The sequence below is a fragment of the Phoca vitulina genome, unplaced genomic scaffold, assembly GCF_004348235.1.
Source record: "Phoca vitulina isolate PV1807 unplaced genomic scaffold, GSC_HSeal_1.0 scaffold50, whole genome shotgun sequence".
In the NCBI taxonomy this organism is placed as follows: Eukaryota; Metazoa; Chordata; class Mammalia; order Carnivora; family Phocidae; genus Phoca; species Phoca vitulina.
Window position 1 is genome coordinate 1,447,497 of NW_022589753.1, and position 13,165 is coordinate 1,460,661.

The 13,165-nt window shown below is 66.1% G+C and overlaps 2 protein-coding genes across 2 annotated transcripts in view; both read left to right on the forward strand.

The window, feature by feature from the left end:
• Positions 1 to 1,848: 1,848 nt before the first annotated feature.
• Positions 1,849 to 9,767, forward strand: RBBP8NL (RBBP8 N-terminal like). Its single transcript, XM_032387570.1, has 12 exons — positions 1,849 to 1,909; positions 2,949 to 2,991; positions 3,477 to 3,572; positions 3,887 to 3,999; positions 4,486 to 4,558; positions 4,908 to 5,059; positions 5,200 to 5,282; positions 5,471 to 5,637; positions 6,146 to 6,810; positions 7,714 to 7,788; positions 7,882 to 8,011; positions 9,683 to 9,767. Exons 1-12 carry the CDS (start codon positions 1,849 to 1,851, stop codon positions 9,765 to 9,767), a joined length of 1,743 nt encoding a protein of 580 aa, XP_032243461.1.
• Positions 9,768 to 12,923: 3,156 nt separating this feature from the next.
• The window catches only part of CABLES2 (Cdk5 and Abl enzyme substrate 2), a 14,880-nt gene continuing 14,638 nt past the window's right edge, over positions 12,924 to 13,165 (forward strand). Inside the window, exon 1 of the mRNA XM_032387571.1 lies at positions 12,924 to 12,954. Coding sequence (XP_032243462.1) covers positions 12,924 to 12,954 — 31 coding nt within the window. The remainder of the gene's footprint in view (positions 12,955 to 13,165) is intronic.

The following is a 13,165-nucleotide window of genomic DNA, read 5'->3' on the forward strand; positions in this document are numbered from 1 at the left end:
GCCGATGCCTCCGGTGCTCTGATGCTTGACCTCAGGTGCACAGAGCCTGCTGAGCCAGACTCCACGGTCCAGTCTTCCTCGGGCAGCTCTAGAAGCCCTGCCGGCCCCGACCTGTGGCTCCTCCTAGAGCCACGGGGTCTGCTCCCCTCAGTCAGGGACACCCCTCAGTCCCACGCCCAGAGTGGCCACCACCCCAGCTCCCAAGAGCCCAGAGCATCATGCCTCTGCCGTGCTCCGTGTGCATGAACCCCACGTCAGGCCGGCTCCCATCACGGGGTGTCACCGTGTGCTAGCCCCTGGGGGCGGGGAGCGGTCATTCCTCCCAGCAGGGGCCACTGGCAGGGGCATGTGGGGGTTCCCAGGTCGGGGCTGTTCTCAGAGTGCTGCTGCAAACACTTGCGGGCACATCTTCAGGGCAAACTGAAATTCAAATGAGACAGCGCTCCCTTGGGCAGCCACAGCGGGGACTCGGGCCCAGCCTGCAGGGATGGGACCGCGAGCAGGTGTGAGCAGAGGCCTTCCGGGGCCCGCACCACCGCTGGGCTGAGAGCGTGTCCTCACGAAAGGGGGTGGCTTGGGCCCTGGCGGGTGTGGCAGGGGAGGGAAAGGTGAGGTTTGGGTGGACGTAGGAAGCAACCAACAGTCACTGCTGGCCTGTGGGTGCAGGATCCCAGCAGGCAAGCGGCCGGGAGGGCTAGGAGCCCAGCCGCGTGTTGGCGGGACCCAGCAGACCCCAGGGCTCCTCGGGCCGAGGACCAGAAGGGGCCACCTCCCCTGGCCGGTGGTGACATCGGAGAGGAAGAGTGTAGGCTCCGGCCCAGGCGGGCCAGGACAAGCCGCACTCTGTCCTTTGAGAGACTCAGAGCATGGGCCCTGCGGTGGGGACGGAGGGCTTCAGCTCAGCCTCGGTCAGCGCAGGCCAGGGTCAGCATGAGCACCACGATTACTCAGACCAGGTGAACACGGGAGAAGGAGAGCTGGAGCCTCGGCACCACGCAGCACACGTAGAGAACACGCATGTGCACACACTCACACCACACCCGTGTGACACAGACACACACAGTGCATGCACGCCGCCCGAGTGAAGGGCAGCCCGGGGCAGAGGTCTGGGCTGGTGGCCGGCGCCCGCCCCAGCCATGGCAGCGCCCCCTCCTCTCAAGGAGCCGGGACAGAGACTTCCCCAGAAGGGCTCTGCGTGTGGCAAGCAGCTCAGGGTAACAGCACATGCCACGGGTGTTGGAGTCACTGTGGGCCAGGCCTGGCCCAGCCTCCTGACCTGTGGCCCAGCCTGCCAGGCCTGGGACCCACCTGTGGCCACAGGGGTAGTGGCAGGGGAGGGGAGGTGGGGAGGGAGTGGGGACCCACAGCCCTGTGAGCTCACTGCTCCCAACTGCCTGCCTGCCCGAGACCTCTCCAGGCTGGCAGAGTCTCAGAAAGGCCTGGAAGGGAGTGAGCGCCAGGGTGCCCAGGCCCCAGGCTTCCGGGCCCCGTAATTCTGGTCTCAGGCAGTGGACCTCAGGGTGTGTATGACCCACATAGGTGCCTCTGAGGGCCTGTGGGGAGGGGGGAAGGGCTCAGCAATCAGTGGCCTCGCTGCACAGGGGTTCCCGCCCCCTCCTTGGAGCCCTGCAGCCTCTCAGTACGGGGCCCACTTCCTTGAGCAGATGAGGCTGGTGTGTCTCTACAGATCTGTGTCTGCACGCGCATCCGTATGGGGCCCTAGAGCCCACAGACCCTTCCCAAGCCAGCATGACCTCTCCCCACTTCCTCCTCCCCAGGCTGGGAACAGAGGGGCAGTAGAGGCCAAGAGGAGCCTCAGAGGGGTCTGGGCCAGAGCCGTAGGGAGCCATGGAGAGCTTCACAGAGTCGCTAAACAGGCTGAAGGAGGTCCACGAGAACGAGGTCCGAGGTGAGTGTCATGGGGCCGGGTGGGGGCAGGTGTCCCTAGCCCTCACCTGGGCCCGGTCAGGGTGCTCCTACAGGTCACCTCCAATTCTTGCCAGACCTGGGGACCCTGCCTTCCAGGCCCAGACAGGGAGTCCTAACCCAGAGCCCAGAGCTGCCACGTAGCCAGGCGCCCAGCCACAGATTGGCATCCCTGAGTGTGGCCCTGGAGGGTCTTCTCCCAAAGGGTCCACTGACAGCAGAGCAGAAATAAAAAGCCACGCCCCCAGCGGAGAGCCAGAAGCTTTGGCTGAGATGGGCCCCTCGCCCAGGGTGGGGCAGGGGGGTGCTCGGTTGCCCACCTCTAGGAATGGGAGTTCATGGCTCTGGAGGCCTGTTCAGAGCATTCCAGGGTTTTGAGCTGAAATCCCTCTGCTTCCCTGCAGGACCCCCAGGCCAAGCTCTGCCCCAGCCCCCACACTGTGCATTCCACCCCCTAACCACAGGGCTGGAGCCACCCCACTCCCCTCACTCTAGAGCCAGCCAGACCCTCCCAGCACCTCTCCCCAGCACTGACACACCACCCTGAGGGCCAAAGGGCCTGGATCTCTTCCCCAGCGACCCAGAGACCCAGCGACGCGGGGGGGCTGTGTGGGCTAGCAGGCCCGCGTCCGAGGGCGACCAGATGGCAAAGAGGCAACCTCTTGCTGCGGTTTCCCCAAAGAGCCTGCTTTATTTCAACCCTGCTGTGCCTCCCCAAAAACACACTTCCGGGACATGGCCCGGTGGCCGGTCACTCCCAGTGTCAGGGTCCCTCCCAACCTCCAGGCAGACACCAGAGCCAGACTGCAAGGGGTCCCAGGCAGCCATGAGACTAGGTGGAAGCTGCCAGGGGGCATGCGGCAGGAGCCCCTCAGGTGGGGCAGCCTTGGGGCATCTGTGAGGGGGTCCAGGCAGGCAGCGGGGCTCTGCGGAGAGCCCTGCCAGACAGCCAGGGACAGGAGGTGCCCCGGGCTCTGCTGCGGGACCGGGCCTGACCCCCACCCCTTCCCTGGCTCCTCCAGGCCTGCAGAATAAGCTTCTGGAGCTGAACTCGGAGAGATGCCGGTGAGTCCGGACAGACCCTGGCCCAGCGGGAAAGACAGTGATGCAGAAGGGGAAACTGAGGCTCAGTGTGGGGGCTGGGGGTGATCACTGGCCCGAGGCCATGCCTCCAGTAGCAGGTGGAGCCAGGAATGGAACCTCCAAGCCCACCCGAGTGAATGGAGACTCTCCAGGGGGTGGGCACCTGGGCTACCAAAAGTGATCAGTAGGAATGCTCCTTGGGAGGCCCCACGGCCGGTGGGGTGGCCCCTCACTCCCCATTTCACTTATGGGGCTGCAGTTCCGTAGTGCTGTGAGCGGCGCGTGGACCCGGCCGGTCACGCTCACGACTGGGCTGCTGGTTCCGCGCAGCCCTTGCCAGGAAGTCCCCACAGCGGGCGCACCCAGCAGGCCCCGGGCCGGGACCTACTCCGGCAGGCGAGGCCAGCCCGGAGGCAGCGTGGGGCTCCCGGGCAGAGCAGAACCCCCACCTCGGCTGGTCCCCACAGGGACGCCCAGAGGGTGGAGGAGCTCTGTGCCAAGAACCATCAGCTTAGGGAGCAGCAGAAGGCGCTGAAGGAGAACGTGCGGGTGCTGGAGAACAGGTGAGCTCTGGCTGGGGGGCGGCGGAGCTCGGGAAGTTCTGGGGCAGACTGAACGAGGCAGGGGTCTCCCCCCGCCCCCCGCCCCCGCGGGACTCTCAGAGCCTCAGGTCAACTGCATTTGCGAGGCTCCTTCCCAAACTCGGCGGAACACGGCGCGCTTAGCCCACAGGGTAGGGGTGGGGTGGGGCTTCCGCCGTTTGGGAATGGCAAGGGCACATCTCGGGAGCAGGCGCTGAGGGTCCCAGCCCCTCTGTGGGCCTCAGTCTCACTCCTCAGAGTGGCCTCTCACCGCCCACCCCCACCCCGTCCCGCAGGCTGCGGGCCGGCCTGTGTGACCGCTGCATGGTCACCCAGGAGCTGGCCAGGAAGAAGCAGCAGGAGTTCGAGAACTCCCTCCTCCAAAACCTACAGCACGTCTTCATCCTCAGTGAGCCCCGCCCCCTGTCACCCTGCACCTCGGTGTCCCCTCCTGTGGGGGTCCAGTGACCCCCAGGACCTGCTCAGCCTGACATGGGGTCTCGGGGAAACAATGGTACAAAGCCCCAGCATGTCCCTCACCGGTCAGTCACCTGGGCTGGGGGTGCCCCTGCCCTCAGGACCTCAACCCCTGCCCCCTGTAACGAGGGTAGTCCCGCAGAGCCCGGAGGTCCCACCTGCCGATGAGGAGCACAAGCCCCCCTTCCCTTGGGCTCTCACCAGAGACAAGCTTGGTGTCGGAGGTGGGGGCGGGGGGGCTCCCACCAGCCTTCAGGCCTCCAGGCTCAGCAGCCTCACCCATTCACTCGTGCGGCCACCGCCAGCAAGCCCCGGGCCAAGTGCTGGCGGCCGGCTGGGGACAGGTCACAGAGGGGACCTCCCTGCCCCTGCCCGGCCTCCCCTCCCCTTGTCCTTCACTAATCAGAGCCTTTTGCAGCCAACGAGTTGAACCGGCTGCAGCTGGAGAACGAGACATTGAAAGAGGAAGTGAAGCGGCTTCGGGGCCCGCGGTGAGCGGGGAGGCGAACACCCTCAGTCGCCAAGGCCCTCCCCACGGCAGGCCCCGGGCACATGGCGCCGAGAGCAGGGCACAGAACCGTGGGGGTGGGGGCCCCAGCTCCGCGGCAGCCGACACCCGAGACCCCCCTGAGGACACTGGCATTTGTGAGAAGCCAGCCCGGCCGCATGAGCCACTGGTGGTGGAGCCCAGGCAACGTCCGGAGAGGGCTCTTTCCTGGTCACCCCAGTGTCCCCGCAGGGCTGGCCTGGCCCCCAGGAGGGTGCCCTGGCCCTTCTGATTGTCTCTGGGGGTGCTGCCCTCGCTCACCCTCCCTGTCTTTGCCTCCCTTCTGGAGTTAGGCTCAAGCCCCAATACAGGGAGGGTGCCTCAGACCCCCCCTCACCCCTACTACTCCCCTCCCCGGGCGCTTGGAAGGCCATCGCGGAGAAGACGCTGGGAGGCCACGAGGAGGCCGAGGACGACCATCCAGGTGCGAGTCCCCAGAGAGAAGGTGCTCTGAGGGACAAGAGACCAGAAAGCTGGGCCCTGCAGGATCACAGAGCCCTCTGGCCCGGGGCGGGGGGCAGGGGGCTGAGCCGCCCACCCCTCTGAGGGCCTCCCAATCTGCCCTGCCCACCGCTTCTCCCACAGAAAAGTCTACGGGGTACAGGACATCTCCAGTAGCGAAAATCTCCCCGAGTGCCAGCCTGCCAGAGACACGGGCCCCGGACACGGTGAGGACCCCCTTCTGCTGGGCAGCCCTAGGCGGGAGGCGGGCAGCCCAGGTCTATGCCAGCTCACCTGTCCTCTGTGCCGCGCAGGGACCACTGGGTGGCGGCGAGGCTCAGAGGGGGTGGGTGACCTGCCCGAAGTCAAGAGAGAACAGGGCAGAGGGCCGCGCTGACCCCTCCACCCCGTGCAGAGCCCCCAGCGCATCTCCAACCAGCTGCATGGGACCATCGCCGTGGTGCGGCCGGGCTCCCAGGCCTGCTTTACTGACCGGGGCTCCACCAACGGGACACCCCCACGGCCACTGACCAGGAGCAGCCCGCCCAGCCCACCCTACGAGCACAGCCTCCCATTGGACAGGTGAGGCCCCTACGAGCACAGCCTCCCACTGGACAGGTGAGGCCCCCACGAGCACAGCCTCCCACTGGACAGGTGAGGCCCCACCCACGGCCACCACCAGGAGCAGCCGCAGTGGAGCACCCAGTCTCCAGATCTGGTCCCACCTTTCAGGAGGTGGCAGGACAGAGTTCGGGGGGTGTGGGAGCAGCAATGGGGACTGAGGCCAAGGAACCCCTCTCAGAAGTAGTCTAAGATCATCATCCGTGTCTGAGAGCATCATACACAGGTGGCCGGGAACAGAGCAGGTAGCCCAGGCCCCGAAGAGAGAAAGATCTCTATGTGCAGGTCCCTCCTCAGAGCCCCAGGCCCTGGGCCAGCTCTGGCCCCTCCACAACCGTCCACGTGGGCCTACCCCTCTCCACAACCCACCTTGTGACCTGGGACAGCTCGCCTGTGGGCCCCAGGCCCTCCCCTGTGAAGTGGGGGCTAACCCAGGGCCACAGGAGTTGAGCTTCTCCTCATCCTGCAGCTTTCTGCGGGCCTCCCGGCCCCCCGCCACGGCCTATGAGTCCCTGAAGCGCTCCCTCCAGGCTGACCACCTGTGCCTCCTGAACCATCACCTGTCTCTGCACCTTCAGAGCCCCCGCTGCAGCCCCCAAGGCCCCGCCACAGCCCCCCGTGGCCCCCGGCCCCAGGGCCCGAAGGCTGGGGAGGCAGAGGCCTGGGATGAGCCGGTGGGCCTACTGGGGCTGCCGGGCGCCCTGGTGGACGTGCGAGACCCTCGGCTAAAAGGAGCGTTGCACCTGCTCCTGGCCCAGCAGCTGCAGGCACAGGGGCGGGTGGGCAGTGCCAGGCTGAGGGGCCCGCCCACGCCAGCGGGGACCCCACCCTCCCCACCAGTCAGCTCTGACTCGGAAGGCCCCCAGGGTGAGGCGGCCGGAGCAGCCCTGTCCGGAGGGGGGCACACACAGCCCACAGGCCCAGGCAGCCCCAGGGGACAGGAAGACAGGGCCACACGAGACTATGTCCCAGACAAGCCCCTGGACCTCTCCGAGCGGGGCCGGGGCCGGCATGCCCCCAAGCCTCGGGGCCGGCCGGGGTCCCTCAGCCCCCCGAGTGCCCACACTCCCAGCCTGGCGCCACCTCAGGGAGTGGAGCTACCTGCCCGGTCTGGACCCCGGGGACTCAGCAACGGTACCAAGGAAGCCAGAGCTCCAGAGCCAGAAGGGCCCTCCGCTCCTGCGGTAAGGGGCCCACCCCTGCTCTTGGCCTCCACATGCCCCCAGCCCGGGCCAGCACCCCGCCGGGGCCCGGGCTGTGCTTCCCTCTGCACCATCAGGCCGGTCCCCGGGAGAAAGCCTGATTCGCACTAGAGGGGAGATGGCTCACCCTCCAGCGGCAGCCGGGGCCGAGCCGGAGTCTCACCGCCTTTCCCAACACTGGGCTGGAAGCAGGGCAGTTGCCTCAGGTGAATTCAAGCCGCTTACTTGTTTCCCCCCAGGATCCCTCCCAACCTCTAACAGGGCCCCACCCAAACATGCCCTCTCCAAGCGGGACGGGAGCTGAGGGGAGAGGGAAGCCAAAATCTCCCCCCAACCCACACAGGCCTGATGCTGATGGCCCCCCAGGTAAGGGTGAGTACCTGGGGCCCTGAGAACCCAGGAAGTGGTGCCATAGTGGGAAGGGAGGGGCAGTGGTCAGCATCAGCTGGGGGGGACCTGTCCTAGAGCCCAGCTCAGTCCCCTGGGCTGCCCCGCCAAACCCTGGGTCTAGGGCTTGGCACCCCAGCTACAGACCCAGAGAAGAGGTGGGGGCCCAGGGCAGGCACATCTCTGATCATAGGCAGTGAAGGGAAGGGCATCCTAGCAATTAGGGCTTCAGGGCAGGTAGTGAGCTCCCCGTCACAGAGCGACCAAGCCTGGGGACAGCCCGGCTGGCAGGGTCATTGCAGAAGGCACGGGAGACGCTGAGGTACAGTCCCTCTGTGCCTCAGTTTCCTTCAGTTGTCACTCCTAGTCTGGCCCATTAGAAAGGTCTATGCTTCTGCTAGGCTCCAGGGCCCCCAGCCCGGCCTGACCCACACCCTGCGTCCTGCAGAACTCAGCAAGGCCCAAGTGCAGGGGCTGGAGTCAGACGAGCTGGACGAGTTGGACCCCTCGGACAATGAGGTGGGTCCCCAGCCACACACTCAGTTGGGGCCACTGAGCCAGGGCTGCCCCAGGCTTGGGGGAAGGTCCTCTCCTGACCACACCCCCACACCCCCAGGTGGGCCTGAGCTCCGAGGTGGGGGCCAAGCCGAGCCCGCCAGGGGAGGGGTCCAGGTGCTCCGGCACCGAGGAGTGCAGGCGAGGGCTGCCGCAGAAGAGGAGACGGCCCTCGGGCCCGTGGTGCAAAGGTACGCGGACGGGGCCATGGGGGGCAGGGGGCAGCTGAAACACCATGCCCCCACCCCACCTTTCTGGCTGCTAGGAACCAGAAACCAGCCCTTGAACCTCTCCTGGCACAGACCCCTTAAGAGGAGGGACCCAGGTCAGGACAGCGTGAATCCTGGCTCTTCTCAGCCTCACTGTGCAGCCCGAGCCAGTCCCGTCAACCTGAGCCTCAGTTTCCCCCCAGAAAGGGGGGCAATACCAGGGCTAGCGTGAGATTTCCGCGGAATAAGGCTGAGGACAGTGGTTCTCACCGTCCTTGCCATCAGGGCGGAGGGGCCTCTTGGGCCACAAGCAGCCCCCAGGCCTGGGGGCCCTGAAGCCCTGCCACTCTGCCCGTCCCTCGTGGTGGGGGGACTCCCGGACCCCCGTCCACCTTCGAAGAGGAGCAGCAGGAGGGTGCTGCCCTCTGGGTGTGGAGGTGTTTGCTCCGGCTGAGGCACGGGGGGCTGCTCGGATGTGTGCCAAGGGTGGTGCCTGTGGGCTCCTCCCCGTAGGGCGGCGGGCTGGCCTGAGGGGATCAGCGCGACCTTCCGCTTCCTGCTCTGGCCGCAGAGGCAGCTCCGCAGGGCGCCAGGCGCCTGTGAAGGCCTGAGCTCCTAATGGATGCCGCCCCAGTGTTTGTGCACGCGGGCCCGCGACAGGCAGGCTGGACTGTGGCCACCACAATATGCCATTGTTGCCGGGAAAGTGGCAGTGGCCTGTGTTTGCTCGAGCACACGGTGGAGGAGGCCAGCACACCTGTCTTATTTCAAGCCACTTCCTGCTGGGCATGCTGGGAAACTGTCCTGGTGGCCACAGTCCACAGGGGTGCTGGGGCATCCGCCGCCCCCCTCGGAGCCAAGCTCTCCCCGGTCCTCCCGGCTGGGCCAAGACGGGGGCTCCCAAGCAGGTATCCGAACGCTGCAACACACACGCTGCTGGTCAGTGAGAACGGGGCCCTGACCCAGCCTGTGGCTGGCACCACTCAGCGCCAAGGGCAGCGCCCGTGCAGAGGTTCAAGGTGGAGATAAACAGTAACCACTGCCTTTGGGGCTCACCACCCTGCCCAGGGATGGTCATCACTGTTTCAGAGCTGGGAAAACTAGCCCTCAGAGAAGTGAGATGACCTGCCCAAGCTCACAGAGCTGGTGCATGGGGTCAGGATCCCTACTTGACTCTTCTGACCCAGAACTTGAGCTCGTTCTGCATCAGAGATGGGCCTAGGGCACAGCGTCTCAGCAGGACCAGCCTGCAAGGGTCCTCCCCTGTACCCTAGGCCCATGGAGGCACCCCACCAGGGCCCTGGGCACCCTAAGAGCATTTCCCCAGAAGCTCGATTTATCCAGAAGGTCCCGGACCTTCAGCAAGGCATTCGGGCACTGGGGCCAGATGGTCTGCAGGGTCACACACCCGCAGAGAGCCCACCCTCCCGCCAGGTGGCCATGCTCACCCTTCAATCAGACCCGCCCTGCCCGGGTGTCTCCTGCTTCCAGGAACGAGTCAACTCCACCAGTGTGGGCTCACAAGTGCTCGCTCCCCTCGCCCAAATCCTGTCCACGAGGCCCTGGGCAAGAACTCCGCATCGCAGTGAGCGAGAACCGACTGCTGCCAGCCCACCGCTGTGCTCCCACCTAACCTTGCTCCACTCTCCACAGCCCCCAGGAAGCCGCCACCGGCAAGAAGGAATCCAGGGGAGCCCCTGACAGCACACGAGGGGCCCGGGAGCCCAAGGCACCCTGAGGACAGCAGCCCCTCACCCAGCAACAGCAGCTGGGAGGAGACTTAGCAGGCTGCTCCCAGGGGCACCACAGCCTGCCCAGACATGGCTTCCCACCTGGCCACCAGCCCGGCAGACGGCCCAGCACAGGGCAGGAGGGGACTGGGTCCTGGCCTGTGGCCACAGGGGCTGGGAAGCCCAAGAAGGGGTCTTTGGCTGGTCATTTGAACCCCTCCATCTCTACCCATCTCAGAAATGACCAGCTGGTCCTGCTGCCCCTCCCACACCCTAGCATTTGCTCCCTTGGGGGAAGTAGGGTTCGGGGAGGCAGGGGAGGCAGGGGTGACTCCGGCTGCAGCCCAGCCCAGCCCAGCCCCCACCCCGGCTGCTCATAGGCAACCCTTCCTGGGCTGCCCCCACCTCTCACCATCGCAAACTCCACTGGCCTCCCTGACTCCCTGGGCCCTGCTGCCTGGCCACCCCGGCCCTGTCGGGGCGCGGAGCACGAGCAGTGGTCTCAGGCGCCCCCTCGTGGAGTCCCGCAAATACGCTGGGTGGTGAGGGTGTGGGGCACCCCAGCAGAGGTGGGACACCCAGGATCAAAGGTGTCAAAGATGGCATGTTCGGCTGGCAGACTCAGGGGTCAGTTGGGTCTCCACCTGCCTCCGCAGATGATTCGAGAGACTCTGGGATGCATCCAGGCCTGAGGAACAAAACCAGCCCCATTTGCAGAGGGGCACCTCTAGGGAGGGCTGCAGGGAAAAGAACAGGAAATGTGTACCAGTCCCCCCACAGAGTCCCCTCCTCACTGGCTACTCCTGAGGCCCTGGCCCCACATCTGCCGCCGACCGCTCGGCCACCTGCAGGGCCCCAGGGCAGCTGGCCCAGGACCTCACCCTTAGCGCTCAGGGATATCCTGCTCCCTCAACCATTCTCACTTCCGGAGGGTGTGTCTCAGAGCACCCTCTGCGAGAGGAGCTTAAGCAGGTTCCCGGGCCCCATCCCAGACCCACTGAATCCGGGTCTTGGGGCCACACCTGCACATGAAGTTTGAGAAATCTAAGAACTGCCCGATGCAAGGCAAAGGCAGGAGACCGGGCAATAACTGGGCTGGGTGAGGCCTGGGGCAAACTGGAAGCACAGGCCGGACCATGGGAACACCACTCCGCCTTGCTCCCTGTGGCTGGCCCAAACCCCAAAGGGACTAATTTCCCAAGAGGGAGGTGTAGGGGTGTGTATGTGCATGTTTGTGTGTAAGTGTGTGTGAAACCTCCTGTTAAAAGTTGTTTTGATTTTCCTGAAATCAAATAAAAGTTGGGTGCTCCATTCACATCTGACTTGTAGGCCAGGGCTGGCTCAGGGGTACCCTGGGCAGTGGAGAAGCCACATGGTGTGGGAGCCCAGGGAGAGTGCACAACAGACCCTGCAAGAAGACCACGTTCCTCCTGGGGTCCCCCCACCACCCTCAAAACGTCACTCAGTGCCAACTGGCAAAGGAGAAACAACACTCCAGGGCCCAGCTCTGTCACCACGCTGCAGACAAGCATGGATGTGGAGCCGAGAAGCAAGAGCAGATAACACTCCTCTGTCACTTTGCCCCTCCATGATCCCCTGGGCACAGCACTTTACAGCCCTGGTCTCACTCCTCCCTTACCAGCGCCCCACGAGGCACACACAGCTAGCACCCCCACTTTACAGACAGAGAAGCTGAAGCTCAGGGAGGGCAAGTAACTCACCTAAGGTCACCCAGCTGGCAGGTGGCCGAGGAGGCTGAAACTGGAGCTGAGGCTCTTAGCTCCCTGCTCCCTGTGCATCGGCAGGCAGCAGCGGCAGAGGGCACCATCAGTGGGCACGGGGACTCCCCAAGAGGGGCCTTCAGAGTGCAGTTCTCGTGCCCATGAGCACCTGGAGGCACGTGTTCAAGCCCCACTTTCTACCTGATGGGAAACTGTCCACTCCCTCCCAGGCATGGGAGAGGCTTTGAAGACCAATTTGGAAGGGCAGAGGGAAGAGGAAAGAGGTCAGGCTGGACACTGGGTGAGCCTACGCATGGTGGCAAATGAAGATCAGTAGGAGGGGACACGGCCACTGTGAAGGGGGGTATGGGGTCCAAAAGGGGAGCCGGGCCATGCAGTAGGCCTCCCTTGGGACAGGAAGCTCTGTCTCATGGCGTCTGCCCCGCCCCGCCCCACGCCCGCTCCAGCATGGGCACAGAATACACGCGGGGTAATGGCGTGTGCTGAGCGGCCACACGCAGAAGCGCTCTCTGAGCTGTGTGGGCGAGCCCACCAGCAGGTGCCCGGACCTGCAGCCTGGGGATGCCCCCTCAGGAGCCCGCTTCACCTTGACAGTACCCTGAAGTCATTGTCCCAGGCAGAACGCTGGGCAGACCAGAAGAGTGGCCTAAAGGTGGCGGCAGGACCCTGTCCCCGCAAAGACACAGGTGGGCTCCTGGGGGCTCCAGAAGCAGCACCTGAGCATGGAGCCACCTGCTCTGAAGTCAGGGGCACCCGGGTACAGGAGAGGGCAAGGAGGCCTAGGCAGCACCAAGGCTCAAAGTCACCTTGCTGCTGAGGGCAGTGCAAGACTCTGCCTGGGACTGAAGGCCCAGCACGGCCCCGACATGCCGGTGATTCCAGGCAGGTGCCTTCTCCCTTCAGACCCTCGGTGTCTTCTTCAGTCAGTGAGGGAAGCCAGGCGGCACCGCCCGCCATTCCAGGGAGTCTTAGGGGCTCCTCGAGGGGATGGCCCTTTGCAACCTGAACGCCCCCCCCCAGAGGGCAGGCGGCACAGCTTCAGCCCCCCACCCCGCGCCCCAGCCGCTAGCACGGACCCACACCCCACAGGAGACGTGCACTGGAGCCTAAAGACTCAGGCTGCACCGACGCTGACCATGAACGCCGCAGCCCCGCAAGGAGAACCGGGCGTCGGCGCCCCCGCAGCCGCTGCGTCCGAGGCGGGGATTCGAACCTGGCCCAGCGCCGCCGCTGGGCCCCCGGCCAGGCCCCGCGGGGTAGAGTGCCCCGCGGGCGCCGGTCTCCCGCTCCCCGGGGGCGCAGCGGAACCGCCTCTAGGACCCAGGGGAGCCGCCCCGGAACTCCGCGGCCCGCCCAGGGCACCGCGCGGGCCAATGGGTAAGCGCGACGGCAAGACATTTGCATGTGGGCGAGCCTCGGCCAATGGGCGGCGTGCGCGGGCGCGTGCGCGCAGGTGGGGCGGTGGCGGCGGGCGGCCGGCGGGCTCAGTCGGAGGATGGCCGCGGCAGCGGCGGGTGGAGCCCAGGGCCCGGCCCCCGGCCCCGGCCCCGGCCCCGGACCCGCCAGGGCCCCGCCGCCCGCCGGCCCCGGCCCCGCTGCCCGGGCCCCGCCGCAGGCGCTCCGGAGGCGCGGGGATTCGCGGCGCCGCCAGGCCGCGCTCTTCT

Excerpts from the sequence above, each read along its gene's own strand:
- RBBP8NL (XM_032387570.1), top strand. The coding sequence starts at position 1,849 with ATGGAGAGCTTCACAGAGTCGCTAAACAGGCTGAAGGAGGTCCACGAG. Across the intron at positions 5,060-5,199 it reads TGCGAGTCCCCAGAGAGAAG|AAAAGTCTACGGGGTACAGG; the intron begins GTGCTCTGAGGG and ends CTTCTCCCACAG. Across the intron at positions 7,789-7,881 it reads CCCCTCGGACAATGAGGTGG|GTGGGCCTGAGCTCCGAGGT; the intron begins GTCCCCAGCCAC and ends CCACACCCCCAG.